Below are 24,972 nucleotides of genomic sequence, written 5' to 3'. Positions count from 1 at the left end.
TAATCAAACACAGGCCAAAACAATTATCATGTATGCTCTGCCAAAATTTCAGCAGTTCATCCCTGGTGAACCTGAACGGGAAAGAGTGACAAAAAAAAACATGACAAACAAAAGTAACAAAAACGCTAGAGAGCGCTTCTCTATTACATTTTATTATGTTGCTCTTTACATTTTGGCAGATTTAATGATGTTCCCAGTGTTGTTTTTCACTTAAAGGAATATTCTGGGTTCAATACAAGTTAAGCTCAAACTCGTCCCTTCTTTTATGCTCCTTTTTAAAAAATAAATAAATAAATAAAATAAACGAGGTTAGTGAGGAACTTACAATGGAAGCGAATGGAGACAATTTTTGGAGGGTTTAAAGGCAGAAATGTGAAGTGTATAATTTTTTATAAAATCACTTACATATATTTTTCAGTTAAATGTATGTATTATTTGAGCTGTAAAGTTGGTTAATCTTCTTTTTAGGGTGTTACGTTGTCATGGCAATGAAATTGCTAATTTCTAAGCATTTACAAATTTGAATTATAAAATAAAAAGGTTTAAGCAATTTGATCAAATTAAAATCATCTAACACTCATATTGATTACATCTTGTGACTTTTGAAACAGTATTTAAAGGTGCTATATGTAAGATTGACAACAAGCATTTGAAATGGGTATTGCAGTCCAAATTCAAATTATTGGAGAGTTGTCTGCCCCGCCCCAGAGTTGAAGCTCATGTGGATTGCCAGAATGTTGACATGCAAATTTGCCTTAAGCTGTCTCCATTTTCCAAAGGCATCTCCAATATTTATCCTTGTTTTACTACGCCTCTGGTCAATGTGGTATTTAGACGGATGGTGAGGCTTTTTAAGTCGGGTGGAATCTGTTTTCTTTGATCCAGATCATTTGCTGGCTTCCATGGCTGCAGCGCGCAGTGTTGTTTGCCTGAAAACTTGTTAAAATCTGGCAACCTGGTGGTGTCTAAATACTATTGGTGAGTGGGTAGTGGGCGGGATCACACAGGCCAAAACATAAACAGAAATTCCGGCCTGGAATGGAAACTTCAAAGTGTCAACTTGGCATGTTTCCTAATTCTCTAATGAGCTATTATCTTAATTTTATGATTTAGTACAGTAAAAATATTACATATAGCACATTTAATTGTTTACAAATTGGTCTCCATTCACTTCCATTGTAAGTGCCTCACTGAAACCCAGATTTAAAAAGTTTGAAATACATTGTTGTGTTTTTCAACATTGTTTGCCCATTGTTATCTAAACTTCCTTTAGGAGAATTCAAACTTTGATGTCTCTGGTTCTAATGAACACATCTGTAAGAAACGGTGGAATGACAGTCACAAAAACATGACATCCATTCAAATTGACAATTAAAAGTTGAAAATTATTGAATACTTGCCTTCTAAATCATCATATCCTAACACTATTCTGCACTTTGACCGCTCCGATTCGCTGTTTTAATAGACTTTATGACACAACCGAGATAAATTATCTCCACACTGACACTTCTTTTTCTTTTTTCAAGTAAGACCTTTGATATTAGGGCAAAATTGTATTCTTGATAAAAAATGTTTTATTGTTTTCCTGTAAAAATATCTCAAATTTGATTTATCTTGTTTTAGAAACAACACTGCATAAGATATTTAGGTTTTTCAGAGAATGTATTTTTAACATGTGTATTTTGTCTTACTGTACTGATGGAGTTTTTATAGTCAAAACAAGTGAAAAAATCTACCAGTGCTGAAGAAGTAATCCAAAGTATTTAGAATACGTTACAGACCTTATTACAAATTATATTTTACAGCATGTATTCTGTAATCTGTAGTGGAATACATTTAAAAGTAACCCTCCCAACCCTGTAAAGGATAACATTTGAGTTAATAAACAACAAAGTTGCACCCATAGTTTCAGGAGCACTGAATACAATATTTTGAACAGGTCAATAGAGTTTGTTGATGATCACTACCACAGTCTGGATTGATGCAGTACTGATTAATAAATTATGTGTATCTGATTTTGTGTGTGTGTGTGTGTGTGTGTGTGTGTGTGTGTGTGTGTGTGTGTGTGTGTGTGTGTATATATATATATATATATATATATATATATATATATATATATATATATATATATATATATATATAATACAAATATTTGAAATGTATTAAATGCTTAAAAAAATTGTATATTTTTATTATATTAAAAATAGTAATTACTTGGTACAGACTCAACACTTGAGCATACTGAACATATTAATTTGGACATCCATTTTCTGGAATCCAAATATTTTGTTAATAATCAATAATTATATAAATCAATAACTTTCATCAGTCTTTTGCTAATAACTATTAAACAATATATAGCCTGGAAAATAATGAATTACACTGTGTAATGCAAACACGTGTTAATTTCTTATAATTTGTTGTAATATTATATAACCTGAAGAGTTGTAAAAATATAAGCCATGCACAGATGGATTTTAAATGTGTCAGGCTAAGAATAGAACAGTCCTAGATATGCTGTACCTCTGAGGGTTCCTCCTTTAAAGACTTAATTTGTTTTCTAAAATGTAGCTTCTCTGAAACATTATTATCTGTATTATTGTTGTTTTTCCCCCCATAAACATGAATGTTTGGTTTTGAATCTGTTATTTTGTTCACTGTGATATTCTGTTCACATTGGTACAGTACAATGTCACATCAAATGTCAAATGCAGATTAAAACTTTGTATTTCATATGTAGTGTTGTGAGGTTTGCTTCCCATTGGGGAAAATGTCTTTAAAGGGATTCTTCACCTAAAAATGTAAATTCTCTCATAATTTACATGCCTCATGCCATCCCAGATATGTATGACTTTCTTTCATCTGCAGAACACAAAGATTTTTAGAAAAATATCTCAGCTCTCTGGGTCCATATTACAAGAACGTTGAAGCTCCAAAAAAGCACAAACAGGCAGCATAAAAATAATCCATATGACTCTAGTGGTTTATTCCATGTCTTCTGAAGCAATATAATCAGTTTTGGGTGAGAACAGACAATCTCCTTTATGGAGCTTCAAAGGCCTGATCACAATTCACTTTCATTGTTTGGACCTACAGAGCTGAAATATTCTTCTAAACATGTTTATGTGTGTTCTGCAGAAGAAAGAAAGTCATACACATCTGGGATGGTATGAGGGTGAATAAATGAGATAATTTTCATTTTTAGGTGAAATAGTCCTCTAAGTGAACTGAGCAAAGTTTAAGGAAATATGATCAAATCTATCGCTAGCTCAATTAGTACATGGGTAAGACCTGTCAACCTGTCAACAGCTATGAATAGCCTGCAAACAAAAAGATTCTTTGGGCATGTATCAATGTAGTACCATGTTTTCTTGACGTTTGGTTCACTGAATTTATTTTCCTCGTGATTTAAAAAAATTAGTGCTTAAAGGTTCTCTCAGAAAGTCATCTTGTACATATCACTGATATCTAGCGACACGGATGCAGCATCATTTAAACTCAATAGCTTTCAGTTAGGTGCCATTGCAGAAATTCACTCTATTTACAGTCAGCATAATTTAATCAATAAATGAAGTGTCCAAAACCAGAACTTTTACTGAGATTTGAGCAATTAAATCAAGATTGTGCCTACATAATTACATTTTTTATTTTATTTTGTTTACAAATCTAAAATTGTAATGACAAAAGAAAGACCCCTGTCTGCTCATAGAATAACCATGTTGTGATGACATTGATAAGCCAAGCAGTTGTGTGTAATTAAGCCAGTGTTTGTGAGAAGCTCAATAAGATATTGTGTTTGCATGAATTGTACCCTGAAGAAGGCAGTTGGGTTTGCAATCCACATGTTTTTATTTTATTTTATTTTTAACTGTTGACAGTTTTTAAATGGTTTCTAATATGAAATAAACAACTTAATAAAGGCGGTTTTAATTAAGAACTGACGAGTGCCTTGGAACCTACTTCTTGATTATTACAGTTTATTAATTCTTCTTCTTCTTCTTTTTAATAAAGGAACTATAAACATGGCCTATGATGGATACTTTGAAATAGCTAAATTATCAGTTATATGTTAAAATATATGTTAAATAATAAGATTAGATCTGCTGAACTTTTTAAATCACTTCATAATTCTCGTGTTTCCACTTGATATTTTATAGTTTTGAAGACTTTGCTAATATAATAACATTTGGAAATTGAAATAGTAACAAATTAATTCGCATTTCCAAACTTTTCAAATGGAATGGACCTTGGAGTAAGCTCTTATGTAAATCAAAGTACCATGTTATTACTCTCTGGTGTTTTACAGTACCATGGAAACATCACAATACTTTTTCTAAGGGCTTTGTTTATTTTTTAACAATATAATTTGACTGTCACCCACACCGACGAACACCACTCGTGTGTGCTTTCTAAACACGTGAAGTCGTGATATGTGCTGTCCGGTGTGCAGGTTTACTGGGGCTCTGTGACGTCACACAGCAGAATTTGAACTGTATCAAGATGGCGCAAGACAGCGGACCGAACAGTCGGCATTTCTCAGCGACCAACAATAAATGCCACAATACTGACGAAGGTGACAACCTTATTTTCGTTTGTGTATCCTCAGAACGTTGTTATTCACGGAGTCCCTTTGTCTTTGTCGGTGTATCAGTGATAGTTTGTTTTAGTCTGTGCTTTTTAGTGACCTGTTAAAAGTTAGAACCGAGACTTGAAGTCGTGTTATTTATGTACACGGTCAAGTTTGACCAAGTGTGAATCAGTTCGCGATAGAGAACGGGTCGCCTCTTGCAGTGGGGACTGGAACGGATAGTTTGCCAAACATTCAGCGTGTGTTGACTTGCTTTACTGGGGCACAAACCCTCGTGCGACGCGATTAAGAGTGATGGGAGACCTGTCATTCACACCATAACGGTTTTGTGCGTTATACACATACTCTCGACGGATGTTTACTGTTGAAATGACAGTCTTCTCGGCGAGTTCTTAGTTATTTTTATGTGAGCTATTATTAGATTGCTTAATTTGCAACCTTGTAAACTTTAGAGCCAGCCTTTATTACTTTCCTGATTACCCCTTTATGTCAAGCTTGTGTAGTGCGCGACTTCAATATTAGCAGTGTTTGCGAGTGGAAATGCTTTCGGCTGAAGTAGCAATTGTTATTTTCATATTTCATTGAACTTGCCAACTGCTTTGTAAGCGAGCTCGCGTGACACGCTCACGTGGTCAGGTTTTAATATAATCTCATGTAAACACGCTAAAATAATGAATAAGTTCAATGAATAAATCCAATTGTTTTTGATTTGTCTGACCACATTCACCTATGTTTATTTGTTGTAATATGTGTTGTGTTGCTCGTTTATTTCTGAAGGTGGATGTCCTGTATCAATGTGCTTTTACTCTTTGAATTTCTTTGGATAGTTTGCCATTTAAATTGACTTTGAATCAGGGCAAGGCTGTTCATCCATCCATCGTCAACCGCTTATCCTGTGTACAGGGTCGCGGGGGGCTGGAGCCTATCCCAGCTAACATTGGGCGAAAGGCGGGGGATACCCTGGACAGGTCGCCAACAGCAAGGCTGTTGTGTCTAGTAATTCAATGTGCTGATGCTGAAGAGCCATGCATTTAAAATAATTTTGTTTATCAGCTGAGATGACAGATGATTATTGTGTTAGATTGTCTATTGCCTATCTCAAGTTACACTGGCGGCCAAAAGTTTGGAATAATGTTCAGATTTTGATTTTATGGAAAGAAATTGGTACTTTTATTCACCATTCAACTGATCACAATGTATAGTCAGGACATTTAATAATGTGAAAAATTACTATAACAATTTGAAATAAAAAAAATCAAACTACTTCAAAGAGTTCTCATCAAAAAATCCTCCTCATGCAGCAATGACAGCTTTGCAGATCCTTGGCATTCTAGCTGTCAATTTGTCCAGATACTCGGGTGACATTTCATCTACACACTTCCTGTAGCACTTGCCATAGATGTGGCTGTCTTGTTGGGCACTTCTCATGCACCTTACAGTCTAGCTGATCCCATAAAAGCTCAATGGGGTTAAAATCTATAACACTCTTTTCCAATTATCGGTTGTCCAATGTCTGTTTCTTTGCCCACTTTAACCTTTTTCTTTTTGTATTTCTGTTTCAGAAGTGTTTTCTTTGCAATTCTTCCCATAAGGCCTGCATCACTGAGTCTTCTCTTTACTGTTGTACATGAAACTGGTGTTGAGCAGGTAGAATTCAATGAAGCTATCAGCTGAGGACATGTGAGACATCTATTTCTCAAACTAGAGACTCTGATGTACTTATCCTCTTGTTTAGTTGTACATCTGGACTTCCACATCTCTTTCTGTCCTTGTTAGAGCCAGTTGTCCTTTGTCTTTGAAGACTATAATGTACACATTTGTATGAAATCTACAATTTCAAGCATTGTATAGCCTTCACTCCTCAAAACAATGATTGACTGACGAGTTTCTAGAGAAAGTTTTTTTTGTGTGTAGACATGCCAATCTATTGCATACTGTGGCAACTCAAAAACAAAGACTATTTAATGCATTCATTTTACTAACAAAATAGTTTTCGACTGTGTTTGATATAATGGCAAGTGATTTTCTAGTACCAAATTAGCACTTTAGCATGATTACTCAAGGATAAGGTGTTGGAGTGATGACTGCTGGAAATAGGGCCTGTCTAGACTTGATAAAAAATTACTTTTTTCAAATAGTGATGGTGCTGTTTTACATCAGTAATGTCCTGACTATATTTTGAGATCAGTTGAATGCCACTTTGGTGATTTAAAGTATCAATTTCCTTCTGAAACAGCAAAATATGTACGTTATTCCAAACTTTTGGCCACCAGTGAATGTATCTAAATTAGTGGTTGACCAACAACCAAACATATGAAGGCAATGTCAAACGAGCAAGGGTGCTGAATTGTCCATCTATCAGAATGGCTGTAATTCAGCTGTAGACACAAGGCAGCAGGTTATCACAGCCATGCTGATAGTTGGACAATACAGCACCCTTGCTCGTTTGATATTGCCTTCATATGTGTGTGATGCTGAGATCTACTTTTATATTTAATTGAATCACTGAGAAGGTTTACCTGCAAAATTAGTAGCACCAAACATCATATGCAGCCTCAATGATGGACACAGAGTAGCCGTATAACACTTTTCCTTGAGCAGAATATTGCACTACAGATCGCTAAGTTTGTTCAATGGTTGCCAGATTGCGCAAATATAAATCTTAAACTGGGTGTGTTGCGTCTCCTATCTGGCAACCATGAGCATGGTAAACGCTTGTGGAGACACGTTATGTCCCAATGCAAGTTAACTGAAATATCCAATGAAAAATAAAAATGCTTTTACGATAAATGAGGGCTGTAAATTGCCCATGTCTGCTTTAGCTGTTTGCGAGATTATCATTAAATCTGCCTTGGCAGTCCTAAATAATCTATCACTTGGGCGGCCGCCGAAATATCTTCAATGGGAGAACCATGGCATTGCTCTTTCAAGGAGATGCGCAAGCGCATGTGAGCTTCTTCGTCCAGTTGTATGTATTTCTCAATACCGTAGATAAGCAAATGTACATTGTATGATAACCGTCAATTTTCAAACCGTGGTATACCGTGAAACCGGTATACCGCTGCAACCCTATTACACAGCATACCTACGTGACTTCATGGTGGTGTGCCACGGTATTTTTTTCTTTGTAAAAAGTGTGCCGTGGCAGAAAATGTTTTTGGAAACACTGGTCTAGTGCATACGCCGTGTGCCCACCAATCTTTTTTAGGATTTTGCATGTGCCCACCTATAATAAGTGATAATGCGTATGGCCGCCAGAAGAACTGGGTTAGCTTTTGACCCATAACTTTTTCAATCTACTAATGTGATGACAGCACCATTGAGTAAAAAGTGTACAGAGATTCTCTCTAAATGGCACGGAGCTGTGGGACTTGGGAGCGCAACTGATGGCACAAACAAGACAGACAGTCCAACTAAGCTGATCCACCAATCAGAAGGTTAATTTCTAATCTGATTGGATATTTGCTAACCAATCATATTTTCCATTTCTGTAAGGGGGCAGGACATTTCCAGCTTCTAATGCTGCACAAGTGTGTGTGTGTATCTTTGTAGAAAATAATTTTAACATTTTAGAACATGTCAGGTCATCCGCCAGACACGTGCGGTGTGCAACCTACTTTAATTAACCCTGAAGCTCACACTTAGTGTGTTTAGTTGTGTTTAAAAATATGAAAAGACAAAAACTATTGCGCAACAAGCAGCCCTATTTATATCTGAAAGAAATCCAGATCGATAATCATTGGGAAAATCTCCCAAGCCTAGCTATTAGTGCTGTCAAATAAAAATTGTAAATGGTCTGCACTTATATAGTTATTGAGTTTTGGATGTGTGCCAAGCACTGACGATGACTTCAGACTATTGCATTCTTGCGCTAAAACAGGCTAGATGCAGTGCAACAATTCCTAAAGCAGGTGTCTCGAGATGCAGTTTATAGGTTGGAGTTCTTTTTAACTTGACACAGCATCTAAAAAATACAGCGCTACTGCACCAGACGCTTAATAAACAACAAAATGTGGCGAAACAACCCAAGACATTCGTCTAGTGCGGGTTTACGTAGAAAAACAAATGGTAAACTGGGTGGTTGCAAAAGCACTCTGTGTGTGTACAGCCCCTTAGGAGGTTTTTGCCCATTGCGTCTTGCTCTCTTATCACCATTTCTCTGATAAATAATTATTTTTTTTTTAAACGCTTTGTCAGGAAAGGAGTTAAATTTGGAAATATGTGTCTGTAGATCCTTGTGTTCTGTTCCATTCTGTTGTGCTCTGTTTGTTTGAACATCCCCTGGGCCCATAGTCTGAGCCGCTTCACCACCAAGTTCAGATGAGTAGCTCTGCTTCATTACATACTGTAATGAATGGAAAACACTGTGGTATCACTGTTATTATAAAGCTTGAGTCTGAGGTAGTATACTGTGCCACCAGTGCAACACCATATTAACATAGAACTGAATATTGAAGCTTTTTACACCTTGTTTTAGTTAACAGGTCTTGACATTAATCATTGTCATGTGCTTGTCTTTTCGACAAGTAAATTGGTCATTAAAAAAAAGGACTTAAATAATAGTTACATACTCTACTAACATGTCAAAGTTTTTGTTGTATATCTTTCCCCCCAGTGTTTGCATTCACCTAGATTTTTTTAATTTGACCATTCAGGCACGTATCCGCATTTACACAATCATTATCTGGCACACACTTATGTTCAGCACACCCGCATAAACCGTCTGTCAATCAAATAGGGCGCAGCAATTACTAGATCGCTAGCAAATTATAAAATTACGCACTCTGGATTATTTTCTACAGCAAAAAGAAAATTAACTGTAATATGTGACACAGGCCTAGGCTATATTACAAATATGGACGGTTATTTGACATAATTGATGTTTTAATCAGTCTGGTCGGGCAAGAAAACTTCTTTCACTTGTCCCTTAAAAAATTCACTTGTTCCTGACAACCGGTCATGTGTTAACATCAAACCCTGCTTAACATTTGAGGATATGTACCAAATATAACTTTTTATTTATTTTATGCACATTAGTTTAAAATGGATTACTCTTTTGTTTTTAACATTAATGTTTTTGCACAAATGTAACTCTGCACAGTATAGTTTATAGGTGTTCATTGTGCCCTCAGTCTTGTGGACTAAGGAAAACATGTCAATTTGTAAATCTGCTGACTTTAAAATTCTAATTTAGTTTCTCAGCTCAGTTGACAGCCCAATGAGCTATTAGCACTCTTGGAATTCCTCTCTTCTAAACAGACTGAAAAACCCAAACTAACTTGTATAAATATATATAATACATATATGACAATAATCTCAAACTCCACTTGTGTGGTTTATTCTATCATTCAAAATGGGTAAATATATTGGTCTATCACTAATCTGAATCAGCCTGTCCTTAATGAACTGTTCCCATTCCAATGTGTCTTTGGTAGAGTGTCTGGCTGCTTGATCCTGGGGCTCAGTTCATCTGGCCATAAGCCTTAGGAGACTAGAGTGGTGGGGAGAGGGTGTTTGTTTTGTGTGTCGAGTTTTAACATGAGGACAAAAATTACCAAATTTAGCTCTGGCCAGAAGGGATCTGGGCTTATCACGGCTCATTGATAAAGTGCATGGGGTTAAAACGGAGACCCACGTGCCTGGAATAGAAAATGACTCCAGTAATGAGCTGCTTGTAAATTGCTGAAAAGCAAAGATGTAAATGGCAGAAAACACATGTTCACCAGGGAACATCAAAGGTGTGTCTCAATTTGTACACTATCCATTCTAAATAGTATATGAGATGAGCATTAGTTTTAGGGATGGGCTTTTTGTTTTTTTGGCCATTTGACTACTCAAGTACTCGAGGGGCAGTGACATGTACATAACTGTATATATATCATAACATGTCTGACAAATGTCTATGGCTGCTGCATTGTATCTTGTTGTTCCAGTGTATCGTCTATTCATTGTTATTGGCTGTTATAAAATAATCTGTTACAAAATGTACAAAAGATTACATAATCAGAATATAATGCATAAAATGATGGCATTATGTGAGGATTTGCTGCCCAACTCAAAAAAAAAGAATGAGCACAATGCGCGTGCGTCTGTCACTTCTTCCTTCATTACCATAGTAATCTTAGTAAGCGCACCATTTTTTTAGTGACTGCAGTTGGCTTAAGAGACGCCATACACCATTGTGTTTTTAATATGCGTGTTAAGTTAAAGTTTTAAAGACACTGCATTCTGTTCCATTTAGCTGCGCTCTGTCTAGCTTTTTGAAACACTTGCCTACTGTATATGTTCTGCTTCAACGTGAGCCCACCGCCACATGCCTGGTGTGTGTGTTTGTGTGTCTATGTGTGTCTCCCCAAGTGTTCGCTCCTTTTGGGAAAGCCACGATGCTCCATTTTGTTGATACTGAGATGATTCATGAAGTGTTCCATTCAACTCGGAGAGTTGGAATTTACACCTTTCAATTGGGGATAGTGCAACGGAATGGTACTTTATGTCAGACTTCTAACTTGGAAACTCATGCAGAAATCTTCAACTCCCATTTCATGGGACAATCATTCACTTTTATTAAATAATATACATTGATAAATCAAAGTTCTTATATTTGAAGTGATAATAAAGTGTTTCGCAAACACTTTGCAGAGACAGGTATTCAAAACATGGTTAATTATACTCTCTTTTGATTATCGTAATGATAGCATTGCAGAGTCGTATATCAGTTTGGTTTAGGGTTGTGCCGATGGACGATATCATCATCCATCGTGATGAATGACCAACATCACGATGTAGAGCCACCATCGTGATGCCACGCCCCCTTTTGCGAGTCTTGCTAGTGTGACTCACTAATCCTAGTCTCTTCTATAGTTAACTTAAAAACTTTGCAGGGATTGCTCTGTAAATTAAATTGAGAATATAACTAATGCATATATGCTATTTTAAATACTGTAGTATATGCCAGAGACGTGACGTGTTAAAATACCGTGTCAGGCAGGCTACACAAATATTGATCTTGACATTGTTAGCTTCTTGTCTTTTTTTTACATGTCTTACACTGTACATTTAGATTAAAATATTTTATGTTGTAGGCTACAAGAAAATAGCCTTTATTAATTAATTATTAGTAGTTGTAGTGTCTCAGATCTTGCTCATTGTCACATACTCTTGTATACACTGAAGCGGCAGTTTAAACCCAGACCAGCGAACGTCAAATAACTTTTGTCTGGTTAATACTTTTAAAGAAAAATTTCCTTGGCCATAAATCCATCATGTCAAATCAAATGAAAGAAACAAGGTGAATATGAATAACACACATTTATTAAAACATAGAAGAACAACAAATATAGAACTAGAAAACGGGAACAACACTCAGACCGAAACTCGGCATTAACATTTCACTTATAATTAGCAGCACAATTAACTTCAGCACAGGCTACAAAATAAATTATGTTATTGAAATATTGTAAAGTGGTCATATGAACTACACAAATGAACATTTAAAAAATAATATGCTCCGCAACGATGGCGAAAAATGCGTAAAGAAGTCTAATATCTTTCACCATAGACCATGTTTAAATTTCGATGTTTCTGGCCAGAAATACCAACATATTCACTTTATCTGGTTTTAATAAGCTGCGGATTGGAGTACACTACCCGCTGTGCTGAAGACCCGCTCTGATGGAGTACTGGTAGCACATATGCACAGATATTTCCGTGCTAATCTTGCCATGAACGAAAACCTTTTGTCGTTCGTTTTCCACCAAGTCAGCGGGTCCTCTTCCCCATCAATGGCCATTTCCTGCAGGTACATGGTCATTTCTGCCTCGACCTTTTGCTCATCAGTGAGTAAAATAACGAAATTATAGTTAAGTAGGGATGCACCGAAATGAAAATTCTGCGCCGAAACCGAAAATCCAGGATGCACTTGGCCGAAAACCGAAACCGAAATTTTTACCTATTTAAAAAAAAAAAAAAATGTTGTGTATAATTGTATTAATTTTATACTTTTTCATTAATTTCATGAATTTAATTAATCTGAATTGAAAAACTACAAACCAATAAAATAAATCACACTTTTATTGAAAGTAGCACACCAAAATTGGACAAAAAATATATTAAAACTATATTAAATATTATTCTTCTTTCAGTTCTGTAAAAATTTAATTTTACAGATTTTATTAACAATTATCCAAATAATGTAAAGTTTTAGAAAACTATTATATGCAAAACAAGAGTCAAGAAATGAACTTAGCTAACGTCTTTCAAAAAGTTTATATATGCAACAGTAATTTTAATTAAAACAACAGGCAGAACACAGAATGGCAGAGGGCCTCTATTCCACTGATCTATATATATCTATAATATATATATATATATATATATATATATATATATATATATATAGATCAGTGCTCTGTTCTGTTTATGTAAACGTACACTTTAAGTGAAAATGATTGTGCAAAACAACAGTGCAAAACAGCAGTAATTGAACTAAATCCAACCTCAACTGTAAACGACAGATGTATCCTCAAGTGAAGAACAAGTGTAATGTAATTGCTATTCACATCATATTGGACCTCTTTCTATTTAACTACAAGTGACAGGTTTCTCTTCAAGAACAAAAGTTGCTAAACTTTCTGACAGTCTCTCCTGTCAGAAAGCTCATCAAGAACATGAGATGCTGCACTGAACAGTCTCTCACTCTCTGTGCTGCTGCTTGGGCAGATAATACCTGTGCGCAAGCAATGGAAAGCCGTCTTTGTTTATGCGACCGTAGTCAAGGGGATTGTCGCTTCTGGCGTAGTTCAGATAAATACGTCTCAAGTTGTGGTGTAGCTGCGCTAGTTGTGACATTTTCCTGTAGAATCTCTTGCTGTATTCTGTATATATATATATATATATCTTGAAAGTTCTGCTGAATAAACACTGCAGATCGCAAATTTGATGTCCTTATCAGAAACTTTTGAAGAATTTCCACACCGCTGACATGATCGGCTTTTGTTTAGTAGCGCTGTGATAAGGGCTAGATTGATCCAGATTGAAATCAGAGCACTGAGGGGCGGGGCGAGGAGGTATATATTTTCGGCCTTTTTTCTCTTTCGGCCGAAAACCGAAAGTGCCGAAAGTGCATTTTCGGCCGAAAATTTTCGGCGGCCGAAATTTCGGTGCATCCCTATTTTTAAGTGGAAAATAGTATTTATGTAAAGAGATATATTAAAATAAAAAGTGCACAACTCTTCTTAAGTGAAAGCTAAAAAAAAAAATGCTTCACTTGTCGTGCAACCTACTGATAAAGCGCCGACAAGTCATTAGTTAGGTTAGTAAAATAACAAAATTTTAATTTTTCATATAATTTTTGAAAATTATATGAAATTAAATAACCCCTGCCCCACCCCACCCCACCGACGATATCATCGTCCATCGCGATGTTTTACTGTCTACATCGTCAACTGCCAATTTAGGGGACATCGCCCAACCCTAGTTTGGTTGCTATGAGAAGTCTGACAATCAATGTACCCCTCAAAATTACAACGTAATCAATCTCAAGATATAGCTGCAAGTAGCAATGATGCAAGGTGGACACATGCATTTGACATTATACAATTTTGAAGCAATTTTGGGTAAAAGGACTATTTAAAAGTCCTGCTGGCAGGTGGTGGTGCTATGACTGTGGCCTAAAATAGTCACATCCATGTGATTAGCCCCCAAGACTAAACATGCATCTCAATTTTGATCTAAATCACACATTGAACACAGAAGATATGAGACCCTTCCTGTTTCCCGTTTTCCGCAATTAATTTAATGCCCTGCCATGGCAACGCCGTTCGAGATATATATATATATATAAATATATATATATATGTGTATATGTGTATATGTATATGTATATGTGTGTGTTCACAATTTAACATATTCAGTGTCTTGGTATAATGTGGTGCCAATCTCATGAATTCCCTTGGAGGATTATTAATAAGTTCAGAGACTGCAATATTCAAAAAAATCCAAAATGGCCAAATTCCTGTTTGGGTATAATTAGGAAAGTTGTCTGGCTTGATGAGAACTATTTATAGTATCTCACAAAAGTGAGTACACCACTCACATTTTTTTGTAAATATTTGATTGTAACTTTTCATGTGACAACACTGAAGAAATGACTTTTTGCTGCAATGTAAAGTAGTGAGTGTACAGCTTGTATAACAGTGTAAAATTGTTGTCCCCTCAAAAATAACTCAACACACAGCCATTAATGTCTAAACCGCTGACAACAAAAGTGAGTACACCCCTAAGTGAAAATGTCCAATTTGGCCCAAAGTCAATATTTTGTGTGGCCACCATTATTTTCCAGCACTGTTTTAACCCTCTTGGGCATGGCGTTCACCAGAGCTTCACAGGTTGCCACTGGAATCCTCTTCCACTCCTCCATGGCGACATCACAGAGCTGGTGGATGTTAGAGACCTTGTGCTCCTCCACCTTCTGTTTGAGAATGCCTCACAGATGCTCAATAGGGTTTAGGTCTGGAGACATGCTTGGCCAGTCCATCACCTTCACCCTCAGCTTCTTCAGCAAGGCAGTGGTCGTCTTGGAGGTGTGTTAGGAGTCGTTATCGTGCTGGAATACTGCCCTGCGGCCCAGTCTCCGAAGGGAGGGGATCATGCTCTGCTTCAGTATGTCACGGTACATGTTGGCATTCCTGGTTCTCTCAATGAACTGTAGCTCCCCAGTGCTGGCAGCACTCATGCAGCCCCAGACCATGACACTCCCACCAACATGCTTGACTGTAGGCAAGACACACTTGCCTTTGTACTCCTCACCTGGTTGCCGCCACACACGCTTGACACCATCTGAACCAAATAAGTTTATCTTGGTCTCATCAGACCACAGGACATGGTTTCAGTAATCCATGTCCTTAGGGTGCTTGTCTTCAGCAAACTGTTTGCGGGCTTTCTTGTGCATCATCTTTAGAAGAGGCTTCCTTCTGGGATGACAGCCATGCAGACCAATTTGATGCAGTGTGCGGCATATGGTCTGAGCACTGACAGGCTGACCCCCCAACCCTTCAATCTCTGCAACAATGCTGGCAGCACTTGTACGTCTATTTCCCAAAGACAACCTCTGGATATGGCGCTGAGCACGTGCACTCAACTTCTTTGATCGACCATGGCGAGGCCTGTTCTGAGTGGAACCTGTCCTGTTAAACTGCTTTATGGTCTTGGCCACCATGCTGCAGCTCAGTGTCAGGGTCCTAGCAATCTTCTTATAGCCTAGGCCATTTTTATGTAGAGCAACAATTCTTTTTTCAGATCCTCAGAGAGTTCTTTGCCATGAGGTGCCATGTTTAACTTCCAGTGACCAGTATGAGGGAGTGTGAGAGTGATGACACCAAATTTAACACTCCCCATTCACACCTGAGACCTTGTAACACTAACGAGTCACATGAGGGAAAATGGCTAATTGGGCCCAATTTGGACATTTTCACTTAGGGGTGTATTCACTTTTGTACTCGCTTTAGACATTAAAGCACGAGAGAGTTGTGACCAAATGACTTTCATGAATCACCTGAAAATAACTGAGGGTATGAAGTGAACTTAGGAACTCAGGTTAGCAGTTTGCATCAGTCACTTTCAGTGCGTTCACAACTGGGAGCGCAGACTTTTCAAAATAGAAGCCCCATGTGTATTTCGTTCTTCTTTATATATCAAGTGGTCCAGGGCTTTCACATACATATATATATATATATTACATACATGCATATGTGATCCAGCTTTTGACAATTGAAGGTGGGGCCCTTGGAGATAATTGGCCCCAGGGCATTTGCAAGTCATAATCCACCCCTGCGTAAACTAGATGAGGCCTTTAGACTTTTAAACTTCCAGCCAAGTGATGTCACTCAAGCCACACATATACAAAATCATTTTAAGATTTACACATTTAAATTTCATAACAAAATTCCATCAAATTGACTTGTACACAACTATTACACAAGGTCCAAACATTAATTGATGCTCAAGAAGGAAACACTACTATATGCATACTATGCTTTATGTAAATATCTGCTTATGTAGATTCTAAAATTAAAAAAAAAAGTTTATCTCTTATACTTGTATATATTATGAAAGGGGTGTGAACACTGATGAGACCAAAGGGGAATGCAAACTTGCGTATCTTCTCAACTATATGTACAGTTTATTAAACCTCAGATTAATAGGTTATCAGCAGTCTTTGTTTTCTTTTGCTTTCTATCTTGTTTCTGAACAACACTGAGCAAATTAAATGATTTGGTGACTAAAAACTTACAAAAAAAAATTACTTAGGAGTCATTGGCTCCTTAACTGAAACATTAAGGAGCCAATGACTCCTAAGTAATTTTTTTGTTTGGAACCCTGTTGTTGTTGTTGTTATTATGATATTATTATCAAATGAATATTATAAATAATTTGCCTGTAGACACACAGATATGCAAGAGGATGTCTCCCCTATTCTGTGGACTCTTCTGTGTATTTTGAGCCCACACACACATTAACCAGATCAGACTCACTGTGGTATTACCAGATGCGCAATGACTATTTGCCTGGATCAATCCGGCTAATAGATATCTAATGGTTTGACTGGCAGGTCATGTAGGCAATAGTGTGAGGTTTCCATTGTTACATGGGCTGGCCTTTCTCAGTTTAGAAAACGGCATCAAAAACTTGATCATTCGGAGCGATCCAAAGGAGAGGCTCTGACATCCAAGTTGCCTGGAGGCATAACGTCTCTTAATGCGGCTCTGTGCGCATGACCGATCGGACCTGAAATAAAATGTTCTCACTCCTTTTTTGATGTATCTATGCAAATATACAATGCTTTGGATAAACCAATGTATTTGGTAGAAGATCCACTCAGTTTTGATGAGGAATACTCAAAGAAAGAGTGGGAGCACATGATCAGAGCAGCTTACGGGCTAAAGGTTATTACACACCGGTGCTCATCTCTGTTCATGTATAAGCACACAAGCATTTTATTACATTATTGCATCATCTAGTGACATAAACCAACTCTTGAATCATTTATGGTAGAATAAATTTGTTTGTTGAAAATGAAAATAGTTGCTGGCTCCAACTGCTAACAGCACTTACATTGTAACCAGTTATTTTAAAAGTTATTATAATATTTCTAATCTTGTAAACATCTTATATAATGTTGTGCAATAAAATGTCACTTCACATGTGGTTGAGAGGCGTTTCTAACATTAGTTTTGTTTAGATCTTTATATTATGGGTGGGCGAATTTACCAAATTCTTATATCACGATACAAGTAATTTTATATCATGTTAACGATATAAACTGTATCCCGATATAGTTACTTTTTTTTTTCTTCTGACAAATCAATAAAATTGTATTCAATGTTAAGCTGTAATTATATATTATAATATACTCTCACAATGTGTCATTTTAAGTAGTCAGTGAATTAAAGACTTTATAAATTAAAACTGCTTAATCTCACTAAAAAGTACCAACATAATTCCTATAATTATTATTACATTTCCTCAAGAAACTTAACATCTTCTTAAAGCAATGCAACAAAGAAAATAACATATAAATAAAAAATGATCCATCAATAAACACTTAATTAGACTCTTAGTGTTTTAATAATCTATCAAAGAAAATATAAAATACCTGAATGGAAATATGGTATGGATGGTTTGTTTCCTGATATCAAACATCATTCGAACTGAATTTTAGAAAGGGTTTTGATGTATATTTTAAAAACCCGCATGACACTGAGAAAAAAATAAAATAAGTAGCGAGTGTGACTACGCTTTTTCTGTCACAGGAGCTCAAATGAAGGGACTGGGATGGCTTCAATACTCGCATGCACTTGCGTGTTTCAGATCGCGCGTCCGTGCAACACTCGCACAAAGCACAGTTGTGCGTGTTTGGATGGGAGGCATGTTTGGAGCGCGGGATGAATCTCATTGAATTTGCCTTTGCAGTCGCTCAAATGAAATTTTGGCCTCAGAAATGGATTCAGTGAAATTTTCTTGTGTTCTAAACATGCTTTTCATCTAATGACACATGCAACTGTCAGAAAAGCCATGTGTTTCATAATTTGTCTGTCTCACATGAAGCCCTGACCACTGTTAGACATGCGTACATGGATATTTACATATTGTATATCGACATACACAATTTGCAAACCTTGCAAATCGCTGTTTTTTTGCTCTGTATCGCGTTTTCTAAAGCCAAACCAATTCCTCACCACAGAAGACGCAATTTTTCCTTCATAATCTCCTCTCATATTTTCATTCAAATTAATTTGAGGGAGCAATCGCACTGCCTCACTCCATTTATCCTTCAGAGTGCGTACGTGTAATGTGCTGCACACACTTCTCATATGTCAATTTTGTGTTTCCGCGATGGAGACGATAATCCAAAATGTATACCGATTTGCAAATTTCATGTCTACAGTATATATTGCCCACCCCTACTTTATATCTTACGGTCCCACCTTTTATGGCTTTTATGAAAAATAAAAAATTAAATGCCTATAGTGCTATCCTTAGAAAAGCATTCATATAACTGATCTTTTTGTATTACTGTTCTCAAATTAATATCAGGACATGGTCAGACAAGTGGCTTTGGTTCCTTTTGTGGGATTAAAGAGGCCGGTTGTGTCCATTTTTACCTCCAATATGTTCTCTGAATAGCATGAATATTTTCCATAGCAGTTAAAACCAGAGGTACTAACCAACCTTTGACAGACTAAATTGTACAAAAGTGTTTTATTTCACACCAACAGAAATGAAGAATTAGGAAGATGGGAGTTCTTGGCACAAGGGTTTCCACTGAATAATTGTTGCATTTACAATGTTTCTTTTTTTTTTCCTTACAGATATGGCTGGTGTGGAGGATGTTCCATTGTGCCGACCAGTTCAGGAGTTGAACTCATTGGATGAGGTCAGCCCTGATACCAATGGGGTGGCACCACATGCTTTAGAGGAAGAACTTGAACCCAAGGAGGATCCGGTTCCAGAGGGGGCTCGACCCATTCAAATTGTGCTAGCTAGTGAGGATGATCATAAGTTTGAATTGGATGCTGTTGCGCTTGAAAAAATCCTGATGCAGGAGCATGTGAGGGATCTTAATGTGGTTGTGCTGTCTGTGGCTGGGGCCTTCCGCAAAGGCAAGTCCTTCCTACTGGACTTCATGCTACGTTACATGCACAATCGGGTAAGAACTGACCCCTTTACACCCGTTCCCAAGGATGTATATCCCTATATGTTTAAATTCTGATTCACAAGCTCTCAATGCAATTCAGTTCTATTCGATTCTATAATATATACACAAATGAATTATTTTAATGTCCATTTTTGTTACACATGAAACAAATTATAGAGTAAACCTTCTAACTTGGTATATTGTGACAATATTAATTTTGAAAATTAATAACAGGGCCACAACAATGCAGTTCAGTTGCTGTTTATTTAACAAAGATATAATAATCAGCACACCCAAAACTGAAGTGAACTTAAAAGTGAATGTAAAAGGTTGATCTTGTTATTTTAAGAATCGATATCGTTCAAATTAATATCACTAATTGCAATCAGAGGCGCTGCAAGTGAACTTAAAAGTGAATGTAAAAGGTTGATCTTGTTATTTTAAGAATCGATATCGTTCAAATTAATATCACTAATTGCAATCAGAGGCGCTGCAAGTGAACTTAAAAGTGAATGTAAAAGGTTGATCTTGTTATTTTAAGAATCGATATCGTTCAAATTAATATCACTAATTGCAATCAGAGGCGCTGCAATAGGGCAGGCAAGGCAGGCAATTGCCTGGGGCCCCGCATTTTGAGGGGGCCCCCGAGGGCCGATCATTTAAACAATCAGAAATGTTCATATTAATATAACACGCAGTGACGCCAAGAACACCTCCGCGATCCCCTTAGTGGGCCCCCTCTCGCTAAGGCTGCGTATGCTTTTGCTGCTTCTGGTGCCTTTTTCAAACTGTCGCAGCTTACTCGGTTTCTGTCTTTCTTTTACTGTCTGTACCCGAAAATGCATGAATTCGTGTATTAAAAATGAAGAGGACATATCCATCTGGCAGCCAGAAGCGGAAAAAAACAAGATGATGGGGAAAAGAGAAAACATGACTGCGTGTAAGTGATGGAGAATGAGATGATGATGATTAACTTAATTGACTTAACATTTACGTTAAGGATAATTAATGACAAACAAATCGCTTCGTCGTTCAATTCACATTTATTTTTCACAGTAGTAACGTTACATATCGTTTTAAAGCACCTTTACATAAAATACATGTAAGTTATCTCGAGTGATCTGTTATCAGAGGTGACTGTTAAGTAAGGGTAGCTATTTTAAGAAATGTACAAAACAAATCACACAATCCACGTTGTTAATTTCAGTTTAGTTTCACTTAAGATTAATTACAAGTAACGTTAATATGTTACTGAAAAACTGTTTAGCTAGGGGGTTGCACTTAGCAACAGCATGTAATGTGTTAGACGGAAGTTTTTCAGCTTTAAAGCTGATTAAATCATACCTCAGGTCAACAATGAACCAAAAGAGGCTCTCAGCACTGGCACTAATTTCCATTGAACGGAACACACGAAGGTCTTTGGATATGGAGGACATAGTGACAGCATTTGCCGTGAGCTAAGGCTCGTGAAGCAGCGTTTTTAAGGTGACAATACATTATTAATATGAAGATTTATGTACACTCAAAAAAATTATAAGTTAATTTATGGAACCTGTTGACATAAAAAAGTTAATTAAAGCCAACATATCATTTAAGTACTTTAATGTTGTAAACAATAAACAATTTATGTTCTGTTAGATGTGTTTTGACTACTTTTTGTATGTTGTATAATTATATCTCTAGGTAACAAAGATATATTTACAAAAAAATATTTTAGAAGGGCCTCATTGATTAATTTTGCCTGGGGCCCCCACTCAATGTTGGTTCGCCTCTGATTGCAATTCATTGGAAAATCTATCTTTTTCTACCTATGGATGTAAGAAAATGGACATGAACTTATTTGGCACAATCATGATTTTAGGTTAAGATTTATGCATTTATATAAGAGAAAGTAGATGCTGTAACTAAGTTTTTGCAACTACAAATATTCCATGTATTCTGTCAGTTAATACGATGTCATGAAAACTTTGCGGGACTGCAAAAATGAGCATGACTGCAATCTCACATAAACATTTACAGATTTAATCAATAGTGGGTGTGTAAAACTCTCCTTAACTTCAAAGCTTGAAAATGCCTTCCTACCTGTAAGGGATCCGATTAGCAACATGTTTCAAGGATCCCCAAGAGATTGCCCATTTAGAAATGGCTTTACTCCAATTAATCAGTGACTTTTAGGACAATATGTAAATTCATGACCATTCATTTTTTAAAGTAGACTCCAGTCAGATAATTCATTCTATTTAAATATTGTATTCCACTTTGTTCACTGTAAAATGTTTGTTTATGTTTCATGATGAGAACTGTCACAATACCAGACATTTCCCACATTTTACTGTAAAATTTAGATTTTTATTTTTTTATATAACTTAGGGACATAATGGGTGTGAAATTTGTTGCTCAGCAAAATGATTAAAATACAAATGACAATTTTCTATAATGTCATCATAGAAATGTTATGTCATCTGACCATATGCATTCAGATCAGATCAAGGCGTGTGAGCTGTTATCATTCCTGAGAACAAGTTTCTGATGACTCTCATCATTGACATGTCTTCACTTGCATGCTGTGTTCTACATGTATAAAACCTGCTAGGGTATAAGCATGCATAGTTTTTCACACTTTTTGTTCAGAGTATTTACAAGAACAAACTGTACACTTCTTTGTCTCTTTTGTCTTTTAGTCGTCTGAGTCATGGATGGGAGGAGATGATGAGCCATTGACTGGTTTCTACTGGAGAGGAGGCTGTGAGAGAGAGACCACGGGCATCATGGCTTGGAGTGAGGTGTTTGTTGTAGAAAAGGAAGATGGAAATAAGGTGGATGGGTGTTCACTTGAAGATGTATATTATCTCACTGACTAGATAATGTTGACTGTCTGATTAGACTTATTTCTGGGTGTCCTCAGGTGGCTGTGTTGTTAGTGGACACTCAGGGAGCCTTTGACAGTCAGTCCACCATCAAAGACTGTGCCACTGTTTTTGCACTAAGCACCATGACCAGCTCTATGCAGGTATGTATAGGCACATAAGAGATGTACAGGGGAAAAAAGGAGAGTTTTGCGAAGTTATTTAATTTTTATTTGCTCAGACCAGGGTCAGAAATAAAATGGGGCGGAGGGCAAAAATGCTCCTGAGATTCAAAATGTCGTGATAAAAGTACCCCATTATGATTTTCTGTAGGAATGTATTTGTAACATATGCAGTGTGTAATATTGTGTTATAGTCCTATTTATTCATATTATGACATAAAATAAAAGTTGATGTTGGTTTACTTTTATGGGTAAGAGGTAATAAATTCTCAATCGAATTATTCAGATCGAGAGCTTATGTAAGTGAATTGAAATTGAAGTATTTGAAACACTAAGTATATTTTTATTTTTAGAACAACAAATGCCCTTATAAAAATACTAAATGCCCATGAAAATCAAATCCAGCAAGCAATTACTGTCTCTTAATGGAAAAGTTAATTTCTGACACTGCCTCTGACACTATAGTAAAGGATCTTATTACATGGGTTGAAATGATTGTGGGGTTTATTGTATAAAGCAGTTAATTTAGGATTTATGTACTCTCAAAATGTACTGTAAACCTAAATCTCTCTCTCTCTTTTTTTTCAGGTTTATAACCTTTCCCAAAATATCCAAGAAGATGATTTACAGCATCTCCAGGTAAATGCTCTCTTTATAAGTGTACGTTTTTAGATAATATCTAAACAAAAATATTATTTTTTTGTTTTGACAGTAACATCATGTGTGCTTTATAGCTTTTCACAGAATATGGTCGTCTTGCAATGGAGGAGATCTATGAAAAACCATTTCAGGTAGAGAAACCTATAATTCTCAAACGAAGAACCAATTATTGCTATATAAAATAGATATGCTTACCCATGCCTTTGTCCTGTGTACTTTCATGTTCATTTTGTTTTACCCTTTACTCCCTAAAGGCATTTTTAAGGATTTAATGCTTAAATGGCATACCTAAAAGTAAGAGCATGGTATCAATTTATAAAAAAAAAAACTTTCAAAATGTGAAACATTTATTTGCATCATGCTCAGAGACTGTCATGTTACAACACTGCTGAAAAAACACACAAAACAAATGTGCTAAAAATAAACGTAATTTATTATTCATGTTTGCATTGTATCTTTTGAAGACCGCAAGTATGGAACGTTTATAAAATTAACTTTGGTTTTGTTTTCCAAAATGTCAAATATACTAGGGAAAAAATTGTTGAGGGCAAAGCAATCAGAATTTATAGCATTTGGAAACGAGGTGGAGGACTTTTATATATCAAAGTGTCCAAAAACCTCTCCAAGCAAGTTGAACATTAAAACAGAATAACTGAAAACTATGAATGAAAAATCCCCCAAAATCTCAAAACACTTAACAACTATGTGCCCAACAACAAGATTCAACTCACATGGGCGTCTTATTCTATCTCTCCAAAAAATGTGTTTGAGCTCCCTATTATGCGCAGTCTGTGTATGTGCACTCTCTTTCTGCTGACCCACTTGGTATTTCTTTTCCTGTTTCCAACACACTCTAGACAGCCAGTGAAGACGATCTGACAGATCTATGATGTGAACTATCATGTTTCAGTGAATCAATCTCACCATAGAGACACCATTAGCGATAGCCTCCATAGCTTGTAATAACACTCATTTTTGTTTGATTCTGAGTTGTCTGCTGTAAATTGTGATATACCATTTTATATATAATGTTTATTTTTCATTAAAAAAAATGTATCGTACATGTGCATTTCACGCTAATACTCACTGTAGTTTGATCTCTGAGTGAAACAAATGTGCTCGTTGTAATCAATACCTTTCCAAAGTTACTTGGTGTTCTTTTTTTATCTTTTTACTGGTTCTAAGGATGATTGTTGTGATCACAATTCTGAAAATGGAACAGTTGTACTTTATCAGCACACTTAAAAGCAGTATTTTAGAATTGGTCAGATCAGCTATTTCCATTGTAAATATAAAGAGAAATATATATATATTTATCTTTGTGATCAGCGCCCCCTACAGTTCCAGGTACCAGGCCGCTCTGATTTAAGAGGTTAAAGGCCTGTTCAAGGCCCATGTGATTAAGTAACATGAAAATACCAGTACATGTAAAGGAGTTCATAGAGACACTTATGTTTTTGTGCTAAAAATTCAGATTTGGTGTGATTAGACTAAGTGTATTTT

At 36.3% G+C, this 24,972-nt stretch overlaps 1 protein-coding gene across 1 annotated transcript in view; it reads left to right on the top strand.

Moving 5' to 3' along the window:
- The first annotated feature begins 4,445 nt into the window (after nt 1-4,445).
- LOC127660684 (atlastin-2-like) overlaps nt 4,446-24,972 on the top strand; it is a 32,849-nt gene continuing 12,322 nt past the window's right edge. The window contains exons 1-6 of the mRNA XM_052151049.1: nt 4,446-4,573; nt 19,456-19,793; nt 22,463-22,597; nt 22,687-22,791; nt 23,398-23,448; nt 23,544-23,600. Of these exons, the coding sequence (XP_052007009.1) occupies nt 4,501-4,573; nt 19,456-19,793; nt 22,463-22,597; nt 22,687-22,791; nt 23,398-23,448; nt 23,544-23,600 (759 nt within the window). The 5' untranslated portion in view covers nt 4,446-4,500. The remainder of the gene's footprint in view (nt 4,574-19,455; nt 19,794-22,462; nt 22,598-22,686; nt 22,792-23,397; nt 23,449-23,543; nt 23,601-24,972) is intronic.

Source organism: Xyrauchen texanus, chromosome 20, assembly GCF_025860055.1.
Source record: "Xyrauchen texanus isolate HMW12.3.18 chromosome 20, RBS_HiC_50CHRs, whole genome shotgun sequence".
NCBI classification, from domain to species: Eukaryota; Metazoa; Chordata; class Actinopteri; order Cypriniformes; family Catostomidae; genus Xyrauchen; species Xyrauchen texanus.
This window is presented reverse-complemented; position numbering and strand designations above follow the sequence as displayed.